Source organism: Parus major, chromosome 1A (assembly GCF_001522545.3).
Source record: "Parus major isolate Abel chromosome 1A, Parus_major1.1, whole genome shotgun sequence".
Classification (NCBI taxonomy): Eukaryota; Metazoa; Chordata; class Aves; order Passeriformes; family Paridae; genus Parus; species Parus major.
This window is the reverse complement of record NC_031773.1, coordinates 45,044,725-45,069,973: the sequence shown is the minus strand read 5'-3', so window position 1 is coordinate 45,069,973 and position 25,249 is coordinate 45,044,725. Positions and strand designations below refer to the sequence as shown.

General features: G+C 38.7%; 1 protein-coding gene across 7 annotated transcripts in view; it reads right to left on the bottom strand.

The window, feature by feature from the left end:
- ANO4 (anoctamin 4) overlaps nt 1–25,249 on the bottom strand; it is a 169,891-nt gene that overhangs the window by 113,393 nt on the left and 31,249 nt on the right. For all 7 annotated transcript variants that reach the window (XM_033514332.1, XM_033514334.1, XM_015627778.3 and 4 more), the window contains exon 2: nt 780–986. In XM_033514332.1, coding sequence (XP_033370223.1) covers nt 780–849 — 70 coding nt within the window. In that variant the 5' untranslated portion in view covers nt 850–986. The remainder of the gene's footprint in view (nt 1–779; nt 987–25,249) is intronic.

Below are 25,249 nucleotides of genomic sequence, written 5' to 3'. Positions count from 1 at the left end.
CACTGGGAGGTTACTGAGACCCTCCAATAGATATGCTACAAAATTGACTTCATGGGCAGCTTTAATTTGCTCTGCTCAGGAAAGAAATTTGGACTTTAATTTTCACTGTGAAGAATGACTGAGCATGGCCAGTACAAATGTACTCCCCTGCTACAAGAAAAGATATTTCTAAAATAGCACTGGCAATTATCATAACAAGGAATGAACTCATGATGCCAGTTAGAATTTGATGGTTCCCTAGAGATTCTGACTTTCTTTTGAAAAGTTTCATTTTGTTAATCAGTTAACCTATGTTGTAATATCTTGTGCAGATCCACAGGTTTTGTCAGTGTTATAGCAAGAAAGAGTTTGATCTACACCCTGGATTGAGTATTTGGACAAAACCAATTTTAGTGTCAATTATTGAATACTATGGGGGATGTCTGAAGCCTCTAGAGCAATCAGCTCAAGGCATATCAAAATTAAATATATATAAGGGAAGCAGTATTAAAAAGCAATATCCCAAATCTCTCTTCATTAACATTTTGGACACCACTACACATTGTAGGGGTTTTTATGATTAAACTTACATCTTTATTTCCTACTTTCAGCTGTTACTCCCTATAATCTATAATCAACAAAAACATCAAATGGGAACAAGAAATCAATCGGTAATTCTGACAATCTACAGACTGATCTGCACACAAGCATCACCTCGTGTTATTAACACCAGCTTTGCCATGTCATAGCACATCACACGTGAGATGAGACTGGAAAAGGTGTCGAGGCAAATCTGTTACCTGGCTGATGGGATTTTGCTTTTCCACCAGTGACTGATGAAATCGTAGACCCAGAAGATGAGGCTTCCATTTTTATTGACCCTCTGGCTTGTGGGATCGAGGGATGCCCATCCACAGGTGGATGCTGTGACACTGGGTAGCTTGCTGCAGTTCTCCTCTGACAGACTTGCACACGCTTTTCAGCCCCATGAATAGATAAATTTATACCTGACAGGAATAAGAATTAGTTCTGTTAGATACAAGAGATCAACATGGAATAATTAAAGTATAAAATGTTGGGCTTTAAAATGGAGCTGAAACCATCTTCTTAAAGGAAAAAAAAAATAAAAAGAGAACTCTAAAATATTAATTTTCTTTCAAAATTAAAAATGTGAACACCTTTTCTGCTCAGTGTAGACATCAGATTCAGTCACAGTAATAGATATTTAAATTAATACACTGTCATGGTTTACCATTTTACTGGTCTACAGGAGGAAATATCTTCCATTCCTTCAAAATATCCACACAGCTGACAAAGGACAATATTAATGGAGCTATCACAGAGTTATTAAATGACAGTTTTCTGATTGATGGATTAGAATTTGTCAAAAATTATTTATTTTCTTCTGAGCCTTTACCTATACTAGGAAGTCTCATATGGAAAAGATGCTACAAGTGAGGTATTAACTAGCTTTTAAGGAAAAAAAAAATAAAGGTATGTTTTAAGGAAAGCAGTAAGGCTACACATGGCAATAAAAAGACCTTAAGCTTGGAAAAATAATCCACTTTCTCTTGTCTTGTGAAACCTTATCATCAATACTGGAAATCGTCTTTCACACCAAAATTCTCAAATTTGTCACTTAATCATTTTTTGTACTGAAATTTAGATTAAAAAACAGGCTTTATTTTTCCGAAGAGAAAAGCAAAGATGAAATTTCCTATGTTGCTAATGCACAGTCTTAGATATGCTATCTTACAGTAAATTGCTGATTCTGGCTTCCTCCTGTTCACATTGATGCAATTGCTCCAGCTCTACTTGAATTGCTTTCAGCATACTCTGGATGAAAATCGTCAGACAATCTCTTTTGGGCATGAAAGCTGAATGATAGTTCTACACTACTGGGTTTTTTTGCTTAATTTACTTGTGACTCTTATTGCTTCTGTCAGCAAACTAATTTTGTTTTTAAAAAGAACAAATGAAACACCCTAACCAGATATAAATAAGCAAACTAAAAAGCATATGGAAAGCAGACCCTAACAACTGAAAATGTGGATATTGTAAGCACATTGTAAAGTGCAGTCAACCAAAATCATTGTATATTATTGATTAGATTCCTCAGTTTTGTGAACTGAAATGTCCAAGAATGCATTAATGACTCTGCTCTTCCAGCTCCCTTGGAAGTCAATGTATGTGAACCTCCAGGTCAAGGAAGAGGTTTAGAATCTCTGCAATATTAATACACTTTGATCCATAATATACTACCAAGGGGAAGAGAGCTACCACTTCCATAGGCAATTTGTGAAAAGAGTGGGGTTGCAGACAGGACCAAAGGCTGTGCAAACTGCTTTCTTTTACAATTGCTTTGTGCATTCAGAATCGAAGCTGTGCACTCAATACTTGCCTGTTCTTCTTGACTCCAGAGCTGATCTCCTGCAGGAAATGTGAAGGCATGTGGAGTTTCCTGCAGCAGCTGCTCACCTACTTCCTGGTTTTAGGGCTAATGCAACTGCCAGCTTCTGAAGACTGTTGAAATCACATCCTTAGGATACAGAGCAAATCCCAGTCACCTTATTCTTGAGAAAGGCAGCATACCAATCCATGTGAACAGAATGACAATGAGCTTGCCTTCTTTGACCATGCTAACTGTAAGGGGATTCAAAGAGTGAAAAGCTAAGCCCCAGCTGTAAAATGAGTTCCTTACTTCTTTTGCAGTCGCTAGGACATTGTGATGGCCAAAATACTGGGCAATTATCCCTAAGGTATCAAAAAATTAACTAGAACCATTTTCTTTAAGCATCAGCACAGGTTGTTGCCTCATTTAAAGCAATCATCCCTCTGAAGTTTACGGTGGAGTCAGCCAGTGCTCAGCACTAAACTTGAGCCTGTCATCAACACACACTTTCTAGCTGGATCTCAGTAGGGCTGTGCTTTCACTTGGTCATGAAAATAGGGATCTATTTTAGGAACTGGTTCCAAACATAAAGTGACTGCTACATTACTCGGAGGTTCAAGTTAAGTTGCTTCTTCACATTCTGAAAATGGTCTATAAACTCTAGTGCAGCTGTGGCTGAGCTTCCTAAACTATTTCTGCAGCACGTGTTTTGTTTTTGTTTTTTTTTCAGACATCAAAATAAAGGATACTGCTTCCAGATTGCTATTCCTGAGAACTGCAGAATTTGCAGATTGATCACATCCAAAATTAGGTCCCATCAACAACTTGCTGCTGGTTATATACAACATTTTGCTTCTTCTACTAAAGAAGGATGATAAATCATGCTTCCAAACTACATGAGAAAGAATGTTCCAGCATCACTGAAAACTTTACATTTACAGTTTGCTTTAGACATATTTAAAAGTGCCCAAAACTAACCACAAAAATGGTGTCACAAATGTATATAATATATTTGGAAATTATTCGCTCCAGTCTCATTGGTGCTGCAGTTATTTTTTTTACAGAAGATATCCTTTTATTAGGAGAATTAATTTCTATTATTTTCCCAAGAACAGGTACAGGACAAAGTTGCAAGCATCCTTTTTTAATTATAATTTCAGGTTTTTCCAGAGAAAGATAGGTCTTGCTTTTCTATGTGTGTTTCTTTTGTTAAACTACAAGTCTAAAAAAACGTAAGACAGTAATACTGCAGCAAGCTGCAGCATTACCTTGTTTCCATGTGGGCGAAAGCTCTTTTAAAAGAGATATTGGCAGTTGAAGATACATCCCCAGATAACGTGCAGAAAAGCACAAAGGGCAGGGGAATCAGAAGTAGAAAAGAGATTGGGAACAATGCATGTGGCTTATGGCAGATGAAAACCTGGTGAACTATTGGCACTAAGCAGACTCTAGAGTAAACTCTCCCTATTCTTCCTGCAAATAACCCACGCTGCTGATTAATCCTGGGGTTTGTGTATCAGAGATGTGAGAAAACAGCAAAGAGGTCTCTGAAGAGTAGATGTTAAAAGTTAACATCAGCTACTCTTTTGCAGCGTGACAATACCCACACAAGACATCAAGAAAGAAAGAGTTCTCCAGCAGCACACTGTAGTCTGGGTCTGCAACAAACTGTATTTGGTGGAGTTTTTCTCCTCCCTTTAGGCTTGGCCATATAGGTGCTGACACCAAAATCCCCCTACCATTGCATGCCTGGCTGTATGGCCTTTGGTTGTACCTGTCCTTGCAGCAGGGTGATCTTAAGTGAGCTTGGCATTCATATTCAGTAGCTGGGTACAAGCACACTGATATGCTCTGACAAGTAACATAGATGTTAAAAATATCAGGGTTTTCTCCTGTCTTGCCCTCTGGCTCAGTGTAATGGCTCATGAGCAGCACTTTGAGTCAGGGCTTTGGTGCAAATGCAAGTGAAAGACTTAAATACTGTCCTGCATCCACAGCTAACCTTTCAATTTGAGGACTGTCTTCTGGACAGGGCTCAGCTATCTTCACCTGCAGTAAGAGGGGGAAGTAGTTCAGTGTTTTGAAGCTGGATGAGATTTGAACCTCTAAGTATTGTACACATCACTCTGCTCTCTTCTTTTCCTGCATGTAGCAAAAATCCTTCTCTTTATTTTCAAATCCTGATGTGCCTTTCTCTTCCTTATCCATATTTCTTTTTCTCATACAATCTTTTTGACTCCATGAGGAGCTGCTCTTCTTACTGACCTTTTGTTCTCTCATGACTCTGAGCTTGGAGGTTCATGTAAGACAAACACCTTCACTACCTTCCTGCCAATGCATCTCATCTGAGCACTTTGCCAGCACAGAAAGGCAGCTTCTATCCTGCTTCTGGATAACTTTTATTACAGATTTTTTTCAAACAATCAATCCTTCCACATTGAGCATATTTTTCTCTTATAAAGTGGTGATATACTTATGACACTTAGGGACATATAATGCTCCAGATAAAACCTGCATATGAGAACACTAAAAGGGAGTAATTAAGTACTTCCAAGTCATGAAGCAATAAAGTCATAACATAAAGAAGAAAAAGGAAGGAGAAATTATAAAAGTTCAAAACACTACAGTATGCCTGCATGCAAAGATTTGTGTGATGGATATTTGTTTTGTTGGCTCATCAGATGCTACGAAGATGAACAACATCCTGCATTACTCAGAAATCACTCTGCCAATGCATCTGATGGACATCTGCTTTGGTTGTGCACCATGCACCACTTCTATGTGACTGAGCACAGTGGCATGGCTCTGGTGCTGCTGGAGAAGACTCTTGCACTTGAAGTTGGGTCAGAAGGGCCATGTGTCCAAATTATACTGGGAAGGGATTGAGACATCTCTCCACCTGAGAAGGCATCACCATAGTGGCTGTCAGGCTGGTGTCAGCCCCAGTTTTTTTCCATCTTGTACCACTTTGGGTTACAGGCATTTATTTATAGGTTCTTTTCTGAAGTCTTTGTCTCTAGACAGAGAATTCATGAACATGAATAGGCAATAATAATACAGTGCAGAGTTACAAAGTTGTACAAACAATCCATTAGCTAACAGTGCTTGATTAGCCTCAAGTGAGCTGACCTGCTTTGTAGATCTTCCCTGGGATAACAAAGTAGTTCTGGCAGGAAGTCCTCTCAGTTTTTGTACCATTAGCATCAGTGCTCCTGTTGGAGACCAATTACTCCATCTGCTTCTCTTTTCTATGTGTGTCTTTTACTTTGTTTAAGCCCTATGTGGAGGGCTTTAGGAGCAGATTGAGGTAGGCCCTTTTTTCAAGGCCCTTTTCACAGCAGAACAAATACAGGGGAGCACAGAGAAAGAAGTGAGGAAGAGAATCTCAGGTGCTATATCATGTAGGGCCACAAAAAGCAAAGCAATTCTGGAAAGTCTGCAGTCATCAAGACAAAGATAAGCAAGATGATAAGGAAGCACTTTGTAAGCATGAGCAGAGAGCAGAAAATGAGGCTTTAAGGAGCAGTATATAAATGGGAAAATGAGATATTTAGTTATTTTCAACTTTTACACACAGGAAAGGAGAAAGTGAGCTAATTTGTCCACCTTAATAAGCTAAGTGCTCTTTCCTCACCTTGTGCAAATTGCCACATTTCCCATTAAAGTCAATGATGCTCTGCAGACAGCTTCAGCTTTTTCACAATTTAAAGATAGCCTTGATAAAGGGGATCTCAAAAATGACAGCAATGCAGAAGTTTTCTCATGTAAACCCAGTTTAATTTGAGATTCAGCAGAGAAACAGCTGTGCTTGATACCATGGTGGAACTCTTCTGCTTGCTCTGAATCCTAGGTGAAAATGCAGGAACATGAGAAAAAAATTCTCCTGCTGTCCTCTGTGCAGATGCCTGAAAACATAGTCTAAAGGCATTTCCCTTTTCTTTTCTCACCCTCTGTATAACTTATGTATAAATTACATCCAGAAAGCATCCTTAACTTGGTGAAAAATGTTACAACATCATTAGGATTCCCATATTAGATTAAATCAGTTCTCAAAAGTTTAAATATCATCTCTTTAATGCAGCATCAAGTCCCTTGCCACTGATAACATGTGATTATGAAATCATATCCAAGATTGGATTATGCTTCAAGTATAGCTTTGGAAATGTTGAAATACTTGTGACTACATTAGATGTAAAAAATACCTCACAGCTTCAAGCCTTCAGGTAAGCAAATAGAAAAGCTACTACTTACAGAATTTCTCAGGAACTGCACTGACTGGAAAGATTAATACTATACATCTTGACAAGCTACATGTGTTCAGTTTTCTGAGATTCTGCATGATTGCTCCTCCCACCCTACTTCCTTCCCAAATATTGAGACATTACAGGATTTCCAAAATCTGTAGTAGCTTCAGATGATGTTCCCTAAATGTTACTCCTTTCCTTACTTTTTATCAAATTTTTTCAATTGGCTTCTGAATTTACATCCATTTTTAGCATATATAATTTTACATGGAAAGAAACCACACAGCTTTGGTGCTGGTGGAGGAATAACTTTTTCTTTTTTTGTCTGAAACCTGTTATCCATGGAAGTATTGTATTGAAAGAGATCATGAATGACCTCTTTCCTTTCCTACTCCTGATACTACAGAGCTCTATCATAACCCCTGCTCTGTTGTCTGTATGCCTTAGTTTAGGAGACTTAGTTTAAACTGTTGCTCCTTACTAATTGTTGTGTGTCTCCAATCATCCCTGGTCACCCTTCTGGCTCCTTGCCTTTTTCAAAGGATGAAGACCTGAAATGCACACTAAGAAAAGGTCAACAAGCAACATCAGAAATGCCCATGATGTTCCAACTGTGCTGTCACCAAGGATTTATGCAGTAACGCAATGAAATTTCCAGTTTTATTCTTTCTCTTGTAATTTCATTTGCCCCAAGATACTTGTAGATGGATTCTGCCTTCATGTCATATTTGCCAGCTCTTTGGACAACTTTTCAGTGACTCAGGACTATTCCTTCTAACCATTTTCTTGAGGTCCCTATGTCGAGCAAAGACTGTGTGAAACAATGCTGCATTATTTTTTTCATTTCTATGTTGTGTCTTTTTCCACATCAGTTGCTTTCCAGGACTCATGTTTGTTACTTCTCTATGAGCTGTACAGCCTTTTCTATCAGTGAAACTAACCTTCACAAAGGTGTATTACTTGCCAGTGCATTACCCTTCTTTTCCATTACCTGCCTTTAAGGGAAGGAGGTTAGCATCATCCCAAGCCTGCAAGTCACCGGTGATCTGAATTTTGAAGTGGGATCAAAAGCACATCTGAACTATAACCAGGACTCCAGGAAGAAGGGGTTTTATTCAGTTTTATCTTCAATGATTTAGAAATGAACTGCTAAAGAGCCACAGATTCCAGGGGAATACAGGTTTTGCTTACGGGCTTTACATCAGAATAACTTATTCTTCCCTACAAAAGTGGCTACATTACCTGTGGTAAAACTGCATCCAGAGCCAGTGTTAACCTAAGTCTGTCAAAATCCTCATGAATAAAAAGATCATGCCCACCTTAGGCCTGCCATCAAAAGGGTTGTTTTCACAGCCCTGAAGGTGGTTTATCAAATTACAACCAGTTAACATTCAACAGTGATCATTTAGCATGACTCAAGGACTCCCATAGTGCTCCCTGAGAGGCAGATAACAACACAAAGTCATGAAAATGTCTTGGAGAGAATCATAATTGTCCTACTTTAATGGTCTACATGACACTTTGATAAACCACTTGTCTTCCTTTGGTATGAAAAGTTGAGCTAAGTGAATATAAAGCTCTTTAGACCTGCTGTTGAACTAATGGTGATTGTTGCAGGCATGTTGCAGGGCCATGGTACTGAACACCATGCCTATGCAAGTTATATGAACCCAGGTGAATAAATGGAATTTTTTTCACCCTCAATGTGCCTAATTTGATTAATTTTTAAGTCTTGTACTTTTATATCTGTCTGACAATTATTTTTTAGTTCCTCTATATAAAGAAACAAACACACTGTAGAGGGCATGTATGCCATATTTACTGGGCTACTGGAATAAATGTCTAACAATTGTGTGTAAATTATACCTCACATCACCCAGCAACCCTAAACCAGTGGCATTTGTCACCATCCCAGATGCCTGAACTCTTCTGGAGATTGTCTGCATTTTAATTGTTGTAGTTTTTACTGCTCTCCTTCTGTTTGTTTACTGTTTGTTTTGATTTACTTTATTCTTCCTATTGGACTTCCACTAGTGTTAGAATCACATACACACTGAAGAGTAATTGGAAATAAAAAAGCATTTAAAAAAGTTCTTTTGCTTGCCCCAGTATGAAAATTGCAATGAGGAAAAATACCGTGCCTTGAAATCTGATAAACACAATGGAAATCAAAAACTGAGACTGATAAAACATTTTCAGTAAAGTGTTTTTCTATCAAAAAATTGCCATTTTCTTCAGGAAAAGAAAGCCCCAAAGTCAAGAATTGCTGTCAAAAAATTTGTTTAGAAAATGATTCAGAACTTATTTGGACTGGAATATATTTCCTTTTTTTTTTTTTTTTTAAACAACTTGATGCTTTGGAAGCTGTAATCTAGCAAATTGAGTAGAATACAAATTATAACATAGAATACCACTTACCTCTGAGCAAGCCAAAGAAACAATTATCATTTCAATTACTGAAACACTATCTGTATTGCCAATCATCAATTAATGTTGCTTTAATATACAAATAGCAAGAAATAATTAAAATCATAAACATTCAAAGCGAAGAGCAAAACAAATCAAAATAATATAACAAAATACAATGAACACAAGAAGTCCAACCAAGATGAAATATTTCAACAGTCCAGAAGCAAATTCTGATGGAAACATTTTCAGTATTATGTAGAAATGTGCTCAAAATAAATTCAAATGGGGACACGGTAAGCAAGAATATTAGAATTTCTGTGGATTGGATATTCTAGATTTTGACTCAGTGCTTCTACAATCAAGAAGAATAGACTTGCATTAGAAGAATGTAGGATCATACAAAAAAAAATAGATACATATTTCAGTTTCTGTCACAACAAATAACATCACGTCAACACTTCTTTCTTATACACAGTTTTTCCTAAAAAAAATAAATAATTGAAGATTGAATCTGTCTCCTTAAGTGCCTCTTATTGATTTGGAAACTGTAAGAGGCAGTTAATCTTGTCTTATTCGTTTTATTATATATGCACAGCATCTACCAGCTGAAAATAGGCTCAACACTGAGATGATTTAAAACTTACTTTCAGCTGTGGTAAGCACTGCATTTAAAATCATTTTCTTTCTTTGCAAGTAGCTATTATTCTGATCTTCAAAATCAAGAGCATTCTCATTAAACCTGTTTGCACTGATTTTGAGCTTTTTACCCATAGAATAAAAGGTAAATGCACACACAGCAGTAACACATGGTAGAGACACTGGGGCAAACCACAGTGCTCTGTGAAACCAAGCACCAAGTCAAGTCCCAGATGCTTTTTACTGGCCAAGGAATGAAAAGCAGCACATCCATGCAGATATATTCCAAGTGTAGGTAGATTTAACAGCAGAGAATTCTCTTTTTTCCATTTTAATTTGCTGCCTGAATGCCAACTGCTACATTGCAAATACCACAAGTCTCATTTCATCTGATTTAATCGGATATTCTCCACGATGCAGAACAGTGGAATCTGAGACATCATCTATGAAACAGGAAAAAAACCTCAGGAGACTTCACAGATGGGCAAAGAAGACATCTCAGGATAAGTCTGAATGTGTATGCTCCATGGCACAGACAGTAATGATTTTCAGCACAGCAACTAGGCTTAATTTAACGTTCTCTTTTTGCATCCCATTCCAGGGGACTGGTCTGTCATCAGTGCCCTCTTGCTGTTCCAGAGCCAGGCCCTGGTCATGCTCTCTGGGACACCCTCCAGCAGCACATCTAGTGCACTTCCCTGCCTGCACCCAGCCTGTGCTACAGCCCCAGATATGGGCCCTTTTGCAGGCTGGGTGTCTAAATCCTCCATGCTCACAGCTAGCTTTGTCAGCCATCAACTGACTTTTATTTTCAATGATCTACTACTGCAGCCAATGTCTTCAGGGGCAGACCTTAAGACAATGAAATTTACTTCTCTCTATGCCAAACAGGAAAAATGTCTTACAGATAATGTTGCAACAAAGTATAAACTTTACTAAAATGTTTTTAATGTAAACATGCATCTGGATAGGTATGAATCTGGATAGGTATGTATCTGAGTAAACAGGTCATGTCCTGAAACAAGTGTCCATTGTGGGCATGTCCCAGGCTTTAGCATCTCATGTGTGCAGGATTTGACGCTGGATCCCCACTGGGAGGAGGCCCAGAAGTCCTCCTGCCCTCCTGGGGAAGGCTCTCGTATGGGTTGGAAGGACGTGCTGTGGTCAGTACCAGCAGAGCCTGGATGGGCATTGCTCTGCAAGGAGGCAGCACCAGCCTGCACAGCCCTAATTGCTGCAGCACCTATGTCTGGATCAGACTCTTCCATGGCAGACATATTAACAAGGGCCAGTTTTACCAGAAATGTTGGGCCATGTATGCTACTTGTCTTTCTTTAGTGCACCGCTAGTTTTCAGCATGCTCCCTCTTGGCAAGTAATGATTTTGGTTGTAATAAAGCCTATGGTGCCAAGCTTTCTAAATGGCCATAAAGTGAAGGTGATTCCCAGAAGATATGGCAGATGTAGTGAGCAGCAGATGCCAATGAGCATCTGTGTCCATTTGCCACCTCATCCTTCTGGCAGTACTTCAGACCCTTAACAGTAACAAAACAGCATTGAAAAGAACACATAAACCTGCTGTGTTTATGCATATGTTCCTCACAGGCATCCAGCAGATTGTTCTCAGCTTATGCTTATCTGGATAGAACAAAGCACAGGTCTGGCTTATTCTTCTGAGCTAGACTGTACTTCTGATGGAAGACTAATAAACCCTGAAAGACAGCAGTAGCAACATAATGATTGTCTGAATTTGGCAGATTCCACAGAGATGGAAAAAAGCTCTCTTCTCATAAATACCATTTGAATTTCTTGAGCTCTTTATAGCAGAATGAAGAAACAGTAGAACACTATAAAAATGCAGTAGCTGCAGTTTAGGATGTAAGGCCTCTAACAGATTTGAACTGGAAAGGACAGTCCATGTTTTAACTCCTTTACTGAATAACAGCCTTGTTCAAGGGCAAGGCCTACTGTTCCTTCATAAATATTTTTCTGATATGTTAGCAATTCAGAAAAACATGCAAAATACACAAGATAGACCTTCAGGTATGTTTGATGCACTGCATAAAACACTGGCTATTCATTTGATGTTCCTACTTTTTAAGAGGTGGCACAGAAGAGACACAAATTTTCTAAATCCACGCAAACCAGCTTGATTAGAGAAAGAACCTATAATAAAAGAAACCTGTGCCTAAATTTAGCTCCTGTGATTGATGTCGTCTCAGCAAAAGGGCATTCATGAATATTCTTTCATAAAACATTTCCTTTCTTCACTCATAACCCTGACACTCAATGCCCCATTACTGTTCATTCATTTCAAAAACCACCAAGTGAAAATAAAAAAGAATATTTAAAAAAAATCTCACTGCAAATGTAAAAAATATTAAAAATACCTCTAAGTTACACTTGCAATTATTGCAAGCATACTGAAAATTATATTTTTAAGACCATTCCAGTCTGACAATGATGCTGAATTTGTTCTGAATGTCACAGTGGTTTTGAGGATTCAGAGTGTCAATTTCTCTTCACAAGTACCATTTTGTCCACAGTTGAGTAGCTCCACCAAAAGATGTGTAGAATCTTTATGAACAAATCATAAACTGAAATTTCACCACCAAAACTTCTTATAAAATTCTGAAGCAATTTTTGGAAGATCTTAGCATGTTATAACTGGGTCTGTCTTTGATCAATATGCAGTATCTGAACAATTAAAAGTAGTTGTGTGCTCTGCTCTGATGATGATACAACATCCACAAAAATAAAACTCAAACACATGGGCAGGGAGTCTATTGAGAAACTAAGAGAAGAGTCTACTAGAAGGGCAATTAAACTTAAAGAAACTGATGGGCAGATGGTCAGTGAAAAAAAAAACCAAAACCCTAAACAGGTATAGCATCAAGCCTTCTACATGCAAAAGGCATTTTTTTTAAAAAAAAACCACCCAAGTCCCATCAACATAAAAATATCCAAACAATCTACCTGTCTCATTCCTTCTCAGAGGAGATGCCTGGTTGGACATAACTCTATAAAGCTGTTTTATATACTCCCTGGAAGAAAGAGCCAAGAGTACCTCTTCACATTACATCTGATCTACAGAATCAAAATGGCACTGAAAACCATGGGTCCCACTGGATTCACCTCTTCCTTCTAATCCTTTATGAATACAGTTCTAAATCCTGAAAAGTCTGGGTTAAAAGTCTGTGAGTAGTTAACCACCAACCAGAAATATTTTTCTTCATTTACAAAGCAATGTGAGCCAGCTAACAAGAGGCTTTTGATGAATCACAGCAGTTGTAATTACAATTACATGAACAGAAATCTGGGAATAAATTTCCATATATGATTTTAATGCTTCAATCAATAAAGCATACTGTCTGTCTAGAAGTCAAATATGTAGATGAGTTAGAACTGAAGTGGATGAAAGTGTGAGAAAATTAATACTAGATAAGAATATGACCTGTTAGCATTTTCTCTAATTCCAGATAATGTTCCTGATATTTTCCATCTCCTTATGTGACACTTCTCCTTGTTAAAACTGGGCATGGTCTTCATTTAATGACTTCTGACAATAGGACCTTCAGTGACCAAGCCATGGCAAGGAACTGATTGTGACACATCCTCTTTTTCAAACACTGTTTGGGTTTTGGGTTTGCTTCTGCCTTTGCAACTCAGAAAACTTATTCCTCTCAACATGCATTTTTCCATTATGGGACTTTCAAAAAGTAAATCTGAGTCAGTCAAGATAAAAACAATTTCATCACTGACAATACTGAGCCTTTCTTTATTTTTCTTTCAAGTCTTCCAGTTAACAATCCATTTTATAGAATGAAAACATGAGGCCAAATACAAAGATGATGCATAAATATTCCTAAGTCCTAAAAATTGCTGTCCAAATATGCTTGAGATATTCTTCAGATATTTGGTGCCCCTATCAGTTCCATACCTGTTTTTTCCTTCTTAGAATTTAATAGTAAATTTCAAAATGTTTTCTATATTATATTAAATCAAAAGGAAATATCTCAATCTTCAATCCAGTCTATGAATATCTGCAATTTAGAATTCAGTGATAATTTTCACTGTCTCTAAACTCACATTCAGTGAATAGAAAGACCATGTATGTTCTTAATTCATGCAAAATGATAAATCCCTCTCTGCTTTCTTCCTCATTTTTACAAGTGCAAGATACTATAAATGAATGAAAATTCTTTTTTTTCTCTCTTATTGTGCTAGGGCACAGCTCATTTCATCTCATCTCCTTTATTCTAAAACTGTAATTGTTACTTATGATGTACAAAATCTACTGTTCATCCTTTCAACAGGAATGAACATGTTTTGTCTGTTCATGCAGGACAACATGACTTTCTCAGTGAAAATGATGATGCACTAGGTTTTACTATGTGCTGACGGATGGTATGAGAAAGATTGTGAGCCAGCTATAATCCCATCTATCAGAAGGGCTGGGGAAGGAGAATATCTGCCAAACTGCATACACTCAATCCATCAGCCAATTTTTCAGAAACTTAGCCACAGTAGTTTACAACAGCCACTTTTATTTTGAAAGATTCTTGTTCAGCTTGCAGTCACTTGGCATGACCCATTCCCAGCTTTCCTGCAGACACCATCCCATGCCTCAATGGTATTTTGCAAATGTATTGCTTGCTGACCTAACACCTTGTCAAGCTTCAGCTGACTTTGGAACTGAATATAAAACTCTTCACAGGACCTTGTACCCTTCATATCATACTGATTCTACCCTCCATTACAAAAGCACAAAAGGCAATCTTTTACTTATCCACATTTTACATGGAATAAAAATACCACTGCATGATGGCAGAAATATCTCAAAAGAGCACGCATTTCACATAAGTGTTAATAACTTTATTGTTAAGTTTGCTCTAAAAGTTAAACTTTTCTGAAGATATTACATAACATGAGTAATGCAGTAATTGAGCTTATTTTTAACTGCGCTTATTTTTAATTGAGCAACTCAGGTATTGAACTTAAGGCAGTCACCTTTAAATGACTTGCTACATTAATGCAATAAATTTTTAAAAATCTTTCTAAATCATACACATGCTAAGAGGTGCTTCATAATCTGTTTCTTCCAGATATGCAGTGCTTGGAGAAGTACTGGGGTGTTTACAGCATCAGCTAGCCCTAATCCCAGCAGAACCAGCTTGCTTTTTTCCAAGCAGGGAACAAGACCAGCGAAATACAACTGTGGCCATATAGCTAAATAAACAAACCTGGGTGATGTGCTCATGGATGAAGCCCACCATGCCCACTGCAGACTCTGGCCGTGGCAGACTCCTGTGGGCACCTCAAGACCTCTCAATTACAGATTGCATGAAAGGAGAAAAGAAAGTCCTTTTCTGACCTGCCCTCCTGCTTCCTACACACAGTGTGGGAACACTCCCACACACCCTGGTACACTTTTGGATCATTATACTCAACCTGGGTAGAACCAACCGGATGGCTTTTTTTTTTTAGTTTTCCATGGTATTTTTGCAATTTGATAAAAAGTGGCTTTCTCTTGCCAGTACATCAGCCTCCTACCTGAAAATCTGAAATCTGCCCAGCAACTGAAGTTCTCTGGATGTAAGCTCCTTCTTCCTACTTCGGACACAGAAAGTTTAATTCTAAAATGCTCTTATTTTGATTATTTCAGAACCACACACCAGAGTTACCATTTCCGGGAAAATGTTAAGATTCCATCTGATGTACAATATGTTCACTGGGGAAATTCCAGTGGGAAAATAAATTACATATTCCTTGGATCTAACCAAAAATAGGATATAAGATAACCCAGCTGAGTACTGAGAGAAATATGAGATGACTGTTAAAGTTACATTTCAGTGAACTCTAATGTGTGAAGGATTTTCTTCTTTTAATGCATAAACAACTTGCTTTCTCCCGCTCTATTCTGTTACCTCACTTTCCGATTTTAAAAATATTTCTCACTGAGATTCTGAATATGCATGAAAAGGCAGTCCAGAAGTAGAAAAAAGAAAAAAATAATATTTTAAATGTGAGAGAAATGTTGGCAAATTGTTAACTAAATATCTAGTTAGATGAAATCTAGTGATATCACAAGTATTGCCACCAGGCTCTATCTAGTTCTCCAAGTCTATTTTAAGCCAGCATTATGATGAGACTAGTTAGCATGCGGCACAAAAAAAAATTAAAATCACCAGGATAATTTAACTTCCTTTTTTGCATATAAAAGTCCCTCTAACTGATTCTTGTAAAACCTTATATTCTATGGGAACAATGCTAGAAGCTGTAAAAACTCACCTTTCTCTTAGCTGAGGATGCTTCTTAAAGGCAACTTCCTATGTTTGGAAACTCACTGCAAAGGTTGCCATGGTGATTAATTTTAAAAGTGAAATTCTCCCTTTTTAAAGTTTTTTTCTTTAAAGAAGAAATGTGCTAGGGCTCAGTTCTCAGCAAGACAAATGGGAATGAAAATTCCACCTTAATCCTGAAGATTAAAGAACATAACCTCTGTGTAATTGCAACTTCAGCTCCAGAGATATTTTCAGAAAAATTTTGGAAACATCTATTTTTACCTAAAAATTAAAGAGAAAATACATCCCTAGGCAAAAGAATTGAAGGAAAAAGCAACATTTTTCAGTGATCAGACTGCAGCCAGAGCAGGGTAGGTAGGTTATACTAGTGATAGGATGGAGGAAAGGCAAGGAAGGAATGGTTGGGGTAGCTGAAGCTCAACAGAAAAGCCAGCAGAGGGAATCAGCTAGGGAGAGTGACATTGTGTGGCAAGAGAAAGAAGTGAAATGCATTCCTGAAGAAAAAGCCTAGAAACCAAAGGTCACTACTGAAAAGCTCTTTACTTAAGGCATTGTCCATTTTGTTTCCATGGCTCAATATATAATTTCACATGGGTGTTTCCATCTGTTGACTTCTCCTCTCCCCAGTGATGTGCAGAGCTACCTTAAACCTTGGCTGTCCACACAGCTGTGTTAGCTGCCAGGGAACAGGCAACTGTGCAGCTCTGTTCCTGCACTGGAAGATGGAAAAGTACCATTTCTTCTCTAAAAACCATACAATTTTCAACATTACGTCGTCCAACTTGCCCCTGCATAAGCTGTGACTGCAGAAATCACTGGCAAATTAAACTGGGAAATGTTGTGCCAATTCAATACACATGCAATTTATGGCTTCTTTATTCACACAAAGATCACAGTTCTGTGAGACAGCTGCATTATTCATTATGTGTTTAATAATTTATCTCTCTAGGCAAAAGTATCTGTACATGCACAATTAAAATGTCTGACCTAGACAGAGTTGATTTTAATACAAAGAATTAAATTTGTTTCAGAGACCTGCTTGACCTTAAAGCTCTATGGCTTAAACCAATAGAAGGAAAACCAGGCTGAGACTTATACAGTGTAGTGCCTGGGCATTACTCAGTCTACTTTGAATGACTACTCAAGAAAGCCTCTTTACTTGATCTTACCACATTAGTTGTGGTAAATGTAAGATATCCTAAATTATATGGAATTATTTTACACTTGACACACATGGTCATGATGATAATGAAAGAAAACACCTTTTTAAAAATGGCAGAACACAAAAATAATTACTATTGCTTCTTTGCTATTATTATAAAGTTTAGTAAATCCATGTGCTTTGTAATCACCTATTAGAACTTTTAGGAAAAAAATATTATCTGCAGTGTCTCAGAGCTACAGGTATGAACACAATGCAAATAGAGTAGGAAACAGTCACCATTGCATTTCCCAGACCCCAGAGCAGCAATGCTACTCTTAAAGTAGTGATCCCCATGCCTTTTTGCCTCCTCTTGAAGGGACAGATCTCACCTATTGGCAGCTGAACACTCCCTAAAGAAAATCCAGTTTGTTTTTACTGTCCCGCAGACCTGGTTTTTTCAGCACACAGAGTTTAAGCAAAGAAAAATACGTTTTCTGACCAAGGGGAAAACTGGAGTTCCATGTGCAAACAGCTAGATTGGTACAAATATTTCAAAGCTGTCATCTCTATCATTAACAGGTATGTTCATTCTTTTACCCACTAACGTTTATAGAGACTGCAGTTAGGTTAAACTGCAACTATTCTCCATACTCTCTCTTGAGTAAGGGTCTTTGTAAGAATTATGGAGACAAGCCACACTCCAGAAATCCATCCTTAGGAGTTTCAATCTCCTTATGTACTCATAGCAGAGAAGTTGCTGAAGGTCTCCACAGAGCACCTTATAGCTCAACAAAATGAGATTGATCACACTTGAAGCACTCTGTGATGTGTCTGAAGGCTGAGGCTAATTTTGCATTCAGGTGTAAGTTAAGTTACAAAGAATACTGAAGCATCGTTCATGTGCTCTGTATCTTTTTTTTTCACTTGTATTTTCCTTTACTTCTCCTCTGTCTCTGTCCTTTCTTGTGACTGGCATTTTCTTTAGGCCATAATTCTCATTTACTCAACATGAGCAAGTTGCAGAACAGTAAAGTGATCTTAAATAGAGCAGTTTTGAATTTTTTTGGAACCTGAAGTTGGAAGTATATTTTTTTCATCTAATAAAAGACTAAATGAACCAAATAAACCAAAAGTAAATGCAGTGGGTTTAGCTGAACTTAATCTTTTTGTCACCCTTGCTCAAGCTGATGATGTTTCCCAAATGACATCTCCAATATGTTAGTACCAGCTCCTTGCACTAAAACCAACAGCAATCCAAGGAAGCCCACCACACAGAGGGAGAATGGCACTGGGGGCAGGTGGCTGGAGAACCAGCTTGAGAAATCCCTGGGCTAACACAGGCAGACACAAATGCCAGCTCAGCATCATATTGTGATTTGCCTTTCCTCCTTAATATGTATCTGCTGTCTTCCCAGAAGCTTGCCCACCCAGACATGAAGGTAAAAAGCAAATAAGGACACTAGCTGAATGCAGTGGACAGTATACACTGAATACAGAATAGGACAGTAGCTGAATACAGTGTCTGAAACATCTGAACACACAGTAAAAGTTCTGGACAATTTTTGTTCCTGCACAGAATGGGACTAAACACAGATACTGGATTATTTTACCTTACTCTCAAAAAAGGGAGACTCAGCACAAGAAATAAATACTTGCATTATAAACTTGGAAGCTCTACACTATAGATAACCTTGGGAAAATAAAGGAATCATTTAATCAGAGACAAAACTTTTGTGGATGTTTCCAGCTAACAAGGCAGCTCTGCAGAGACACGATCCAAACATACATAAGTACTTCCAGGTAGGAAGGCCACTCTGGGACTAACTCAAAATGAGGTGTGTTAATGGTACCAGATGAGGAGATTAGGCTTAAACTGAGAGAACCCAGAAAAGGGAAAAGAGGAATGAATTTGCCTGTCAAGGGGGAAGATACAGCTTGTACCCTTCTGACAGTGTTTCCTCATTAGCACTGGACAGTGTGACTGTCCAACCTCTTCCTTTAAAATCCAGACCACAGTTGTACCTACCTCATCATTTCCAGGTGGAAGTGACCTGCAGCAAGAATGTAGCAAAGAACAAAGTATTCAGCACTATCAGAACAAGCTGCCCACAATTCAGCTGTTAAATTTGCAAATTCTACTATTAGACCAGTATGATCAGTCATGATGTTTTCTAGCTGGATTGGGGCATCATTGAAATGTAATCTCCTGCAGCACTTCTAAGTGGCACGATTAGTCTGAAGAATGGTGGGCAAGCATTATTAGTATGTCCCGGAGGCAATCTGTGACTGCTACAAAAAAATACAGCCCCTAGGATAGCCATGAAAGAGCAGACTGCCTCTCAGTATCTGCAGAGGTAGAGGGACATCCTCCACACTGCATGGCAGTACATGCAGGGCAAGCCAGAGTCTGAGAGCAGCTTTGGCAGAGGACAGCAAGATGGTTCCCTCAAGGTGCTGGGTGATTAGAGCTCAAACAATAAGTCTTCTGCTTTGTCTCTGTGCAGACCAGGCTTCCTGAAACACTTGATTGTGTTAACCACAGAGGGGTCATTAAGATTGGTCTGACAGTAGTGCAATCACACCTACTGACAGTCAACAGCCTGCTTTCAGGAACAAGATCCTCTGGGTGGAAGGCTTCACACTCCTAAAATCAGGGACCAAAGTTCTGAATATAAATTCCTATTTAGTAGGAATAATTCCTATCTAGAACATGTCAAAAACACAACACCCTGTTTACCCTAGGACAAAATTATCACTTCCTGTGGCACTGAGAAGCCCCATCGTATCAAGAGAGTCAATGACGCTCATCAGTATATTTGACTGATACTTCATAAGTACTGCTGATCTGTTTTAAACACCAGCCAGGGTCTAGAGGTGAAGTTTAAACAGAACCAAGTGTCAAAGCTTCAGCAAGGACACTTGCAGGAGAAATAGAGCTGAGGTAGAGACAATCCAGGAACATGATCTTAAGTTACATTCAATTCTTTACAAGTATTTGGAGAAGAACACTGAGGGGGGTAGGTCTGTCTGTCTATCCATCAAACATCAGGTATCTGAGGATATGTGAAAGACTCCAGCCATGTTATCCAGGAAACATTCAGACTAGTGAGACAAAAGGACTCAAATAACAATCAGTTACACCTCCATATCCTTCACATAGCTTAGCAGACCCTGAGGGTGCTCAAGGCAGCTAGCACATGCCAGTGAACAGTGGGGATGGTCCAAGACCTGGCACCAGATCTTTGTCTGGGTTTGTAAGGCACTGGGCAATCCAGCAATCCTATGATATTACTTTATGATTAATACTAATGAAGAGCTCACCCACAAACTATCCAGTACTGAACCCCTATGCCAGAGGGGCCAGCCATGGCAGCCTTAGCCCAGAGCCACTAGCTCAGCACACGTGATAGCAGTCCTGATGAAACAGAAGGCTTTATACAGAAACTGAAGCCTCTGGCTCATTGCTGGCAGTAGAAATACCAAGCAGCATGTACTTTCTACAGTGCCACAATGTTTATCCGTGGAACAGAAGAGAAAGACTTGAGCCTCTGTCAATAATTTATCATGCCTTGCTGAAGGCTAAAGGTAATTCGGGGAAATGGCAAAAAATAAGTGCTCTTACAGGTACTCAAAAATGTTCACTGCATGGCTATGCAGATTGCAAGAGACAAAATCTGTTTCTTGTATCTCTTTTCACCTGCTGAGAGATGAGATCTCCCCTCAAGACTGGATTTTGTCTGAGGGGACTTGAGCACTGTCCCAGCAGAATTATGGAATGATATCCTGAGATGAACAGCATCTCATGAGAAAGGACAGGGAAAAGCCAAGTAGTATACCAGTTTAACCACCCCAGGGCATGAAATATGCTGGTATCATACAGGGCCAATGAGGAACAGAGCAGAGGGGGGATTCATCAGTCTGAGAAAAAACAGAGAGAGTCTCTTCACTTTCAGTGGCAGAAGGCATGTAACACAGCAGGTGACTCCTTCACATTCTAAGACCTGGCCTATGCAAATGCGTTTTGATCCTTTGGCTAGAAATATCATGTGTAAACCGAACTTTTTCCTAATACCCAAACTAAACCTCCCCTGACACAGCTTCAGGCCATTCCCTTGGGTCTTGTCACTGGTCAGAAGAAGATACCAGTGCTTGCCTCTCCTCTTCCCCTCTCAAGGAAGTTGAAACAAGAGCAGTAAGATCTCCTCTCAGTCTTCTCCAGGCTAAACAGACCAAGTGACCGCTGCCACTCCTCATTCAGAACCCTCGAGGTTCTTTACCATCTTTGTTGCTCTCCTTTAGATGTTCTCTAATTTAGCCCCATGGAGGGCCAGTGGAAAGCTCCCCAATTCCATTCAACCCAGCAGATAAACTTTAAGATCATAGAAGGAATTTTACTACTATCTCTCAAAAAAGATGAACTTGAAGTGGTAGGTTATTGAGAACTCATTTAGAGGAATTTGAAGCCTAGCAGTTTGTCTGGGTTGATCTGTGAAGCATCAGCAACCTCTGGCCTCAACAAATGTTTGAAAAACATTTTCCAAAAAACCCCACCCATCCATCCGGCAAAGACAAAAATGAAAATAGAAACCTGTAGCAACCACTTGAAGGGAGAAATAAATCTTACAGAAAAAGTAGGTTGAGCACTGACCAGTCTATGCAGGTCTCAGTGGATGGCACTGCACCTATGCATCTGCAAACAGCTAATGCAGGGGCACATGGTTACATGACACAAAAAATAGTGATTTTCTTTTCCTTGCTGGGAAACATGAAAACATTATTTCCACATATACAATACAAGGAGTTTTGAAGTTATTAAAAGAAAAGTGAGCTTAAATTTTCACTTGCTGTGTTCTACTTCTGTAATTAGTCATTCTTAGTTCTCTCTAGTTCTCATTTTTCTTCCCCAAGTTTTTAGTAAAAGAAAAATTCTCCTTTCCTGCTTTTATATTTGCTAATGAATTATCAAGGAAAGTATGTAACCTCTAAAATTCAGTCACATACCTACCAGTTCTGGAGTGTCAGAGAGAGTAAGAATAAACATTCTTATATCAAATATTAAAATTATTAATATTAATACACATATTGAAGCAAAGGTGAAAAAATATGCAGAATCCATTCACCACAGATTCTCTTCACCAGATTTACCTGGATTCAAGAGAAATGGAAAACTCACTGCAAGGCAACTTAGGAAACAACACAAGAAGAAACAACAGTGAAGGTGATGACTAGTCTGTCTTACACCTCTCCCTGTGAAAGTCATCCACCTTCAAAGCTGAGAGGGGCAGACCCCCACCTCACAAACAGAGGGAAAAAGCAAAGAAAAAGAAAGAAAAGCAAAGTCCCTGCCAATTATTATATTTTTTTAAATTAAGATACTTGTTTGGGAGCTTATTAGTAATTTTTCATACCCGAAGAGTCATTTTTCCTCAGCAGAATTACACCCTGAGCAATGTCACATTGTAAAAGACCATGTAGCACCACTGACATGCTATAATTTTCTCTGAATGCAGACATTTATGGTTTCATACTAACATACCTCATGCTGATGGTATAATAATCTTGACCTGCAGTTTTTACAAGGAAAAAAGAAAGTAATAAATCACTGACAAGCGACCATAATAGAAAGTATCCCTGTTTCCCAGAGAGGCTCTGCTCTTGTTGTTAATGACATGTCCTGCTAGCCAGCTCAGTTCAAAATGACATGTATAAAATGTGAAGTTGGCAGTGTCATCCTGGAGGTCTCTCCCCACTACCCAGAAGAAACATGTCATCACACTCAGCAAAGACCTTGCAAGGACCTGCTGACAGGAAGGGACAGCCCTGATTCAGGCTGATGCCAGCAGTGTTGTGGCCTTGGGCCGAGACAACAGAGGGCCAAAACAGTCCCAAAATGGGGAGAGTTGGAGTCTGCTGCTCTGCCCAGGGGATGAAGGGCTGGAGTGCAACCTTATTTCTGAGAACACCTCTCAATCTGAAATGGTACTGCTTCACATCCCCTTGTCTTGCCCACAGGCCCCCTTTCAGGGCTTGGGCAGAAGCAGAGAAAATAGAACTGACTGCTCCCTCCTGCAGTCCTCTGTGACTGTCCAAGGTCCCTCTGTCAGGAGCCAGCACTGTCCTCCTGGCACTCTGTCCCTAGCTTTGCTCAGTTCTAGCCCACACTGCATCTCCTCCGGGGCAACTTTGGCTTCCTGGGAAGCTCTACTTCTTGGGAGCCCAATACCCTTTTGCCACTCAGCCTCATCTATCACTCAAAGGTTTTTCTTCAAAAAAGTCTTCCATTTCACTTGCTCTCTGTCTCCTTTCAGATCCCTTAAAACATACATTCCTTCATTTCCTCTATCTTTGATCTTTTAATTAATCTGGTTGACTTTGTTCAAGTGCAGTACAATGTCTTTGCAGCACTATTTTTTGTACTGTATATTGCCTTGCTTATTTAATTCTCTAAAGCCTTCTGGAAACAGCTTATTTACAGGACATCATGTAATTATAGGAAGGTTTTTAGATTGTGCTGGAAATGAAGTTGTCATTGCGAAAGTAGCTTTGAAATATGCTGTGGATTTAATCCAGTGTTTCAAGTCTTACATCCAGATACAAACACCTAAATGCCAAAACATGAATGTAAATTTCATAGTAAAAACATTTTACTCCCAAAAAGAACAAAAACATCATCATATTATTGCCCTCACTGAAAGTATTTATTAATTACAGTTTAAAATCAGAAATTGGAAAACAGTATTACTAGCAGGTGCTAAACTTTGTGTTATTCACAAATATTTCAGTATGCTGAGTATTACTTAGGTATAGTATTTAATGAAAACAAATGCCTTCTTCTCCTCTAACAGCTGGGAAATACCACTGCTCAGACTAGTATAACAGGATAAATCTGTTCTGAAGCCTCAGTGGCCCACTTCTCTCTTGATATGCAAAGGGAAATCCTTAGGTATCAAATCCATATACAACATATTTCTACCTCAGGCTGCCTGGCTTCCAGAGAAAATTCACCTTTCTTTAAATGAAAAAAAAAATAAATAAGCATAATAAACACCCCCCTCCCCTGCAACCCAGCCAACAAACAAACAGCTCCCCCAAAAACCAAACCAACAACAAAAAAACAAACCTAGAGAATAAAAGCAGTCTATCAGAAGTCTCTGTTCTACCCATGGGAAATTAATCAGAAAGCTAAACCAAAGAGAATATGCAGAACAAGGATGTTTCTGCCTCTCTCCTTCTGTGTATACACTCTAACACATATTTGAAAAAAAACCCATTTCAAATAATTTGAAAAAATATATATATTGAACAAGTCATCAGTCATCATAAGTATTACTACAGCAGCAGTCATACTTGCCATCTCTACAAAATATAGTCATAATGACATTCTAAACTTCACAACATTAACATTCCTGATTTCCCTAGGGAACACTATGGCAAGAAGGGAGATCTGCCAGTCTGCAGCAAAATGTAGAACACTGAGCAATTCCCTTGGGGCAATCTGTTTCAAACAAAGTTGCAAAAATAATGACAAGAAAGGTAGAGCAACACTTCCAAACAAAACTACAGAGCATCCCAGAGCTGAAAGGTTACCCATGAGGTTGTTAGCTTGCATGGCCCTTGGCAAAGCAGACCATTTCTAGTGACATGGGTTCATTCAACATAGAGCTTTTGAGCAACTCACTGCAACAAAAGTCATTTCAAGGCTGAAAAATATGCAGTGTGTAAATAAGCTCACATAAGCTAACAAGAAAGTATAAAGACCGAGAGAAGTCAGGGAGGAAATGTGCAGGATGGGTCTCTTGCCAACACTAGGAGCCTTCCCACAAATGCAGGATTTGAAAAGACATAAAAAGCCATTCATTTTGTACTAGGAAATCTGACAAAAATGATCATTTTTACATGACATCCTTCCTTGAACATGTATTTTTCTCTAGCACTATTGTATTTCCTGCAAATAAGAGTAAAAATTACTATTCCCAAATCCTTTGCAACAAAGTTCAAATTTCCTTGTGGAAAATTCTTCTACCTGTAGGCTATGAAATACAATGAACTAATGGAGCCTTCTTCACTCATAAGTTGCCTCACAGAGGAAGATTCATTTTAATTTGAGTGGAGTGATTTTTGACTACATAATTACCACCTGG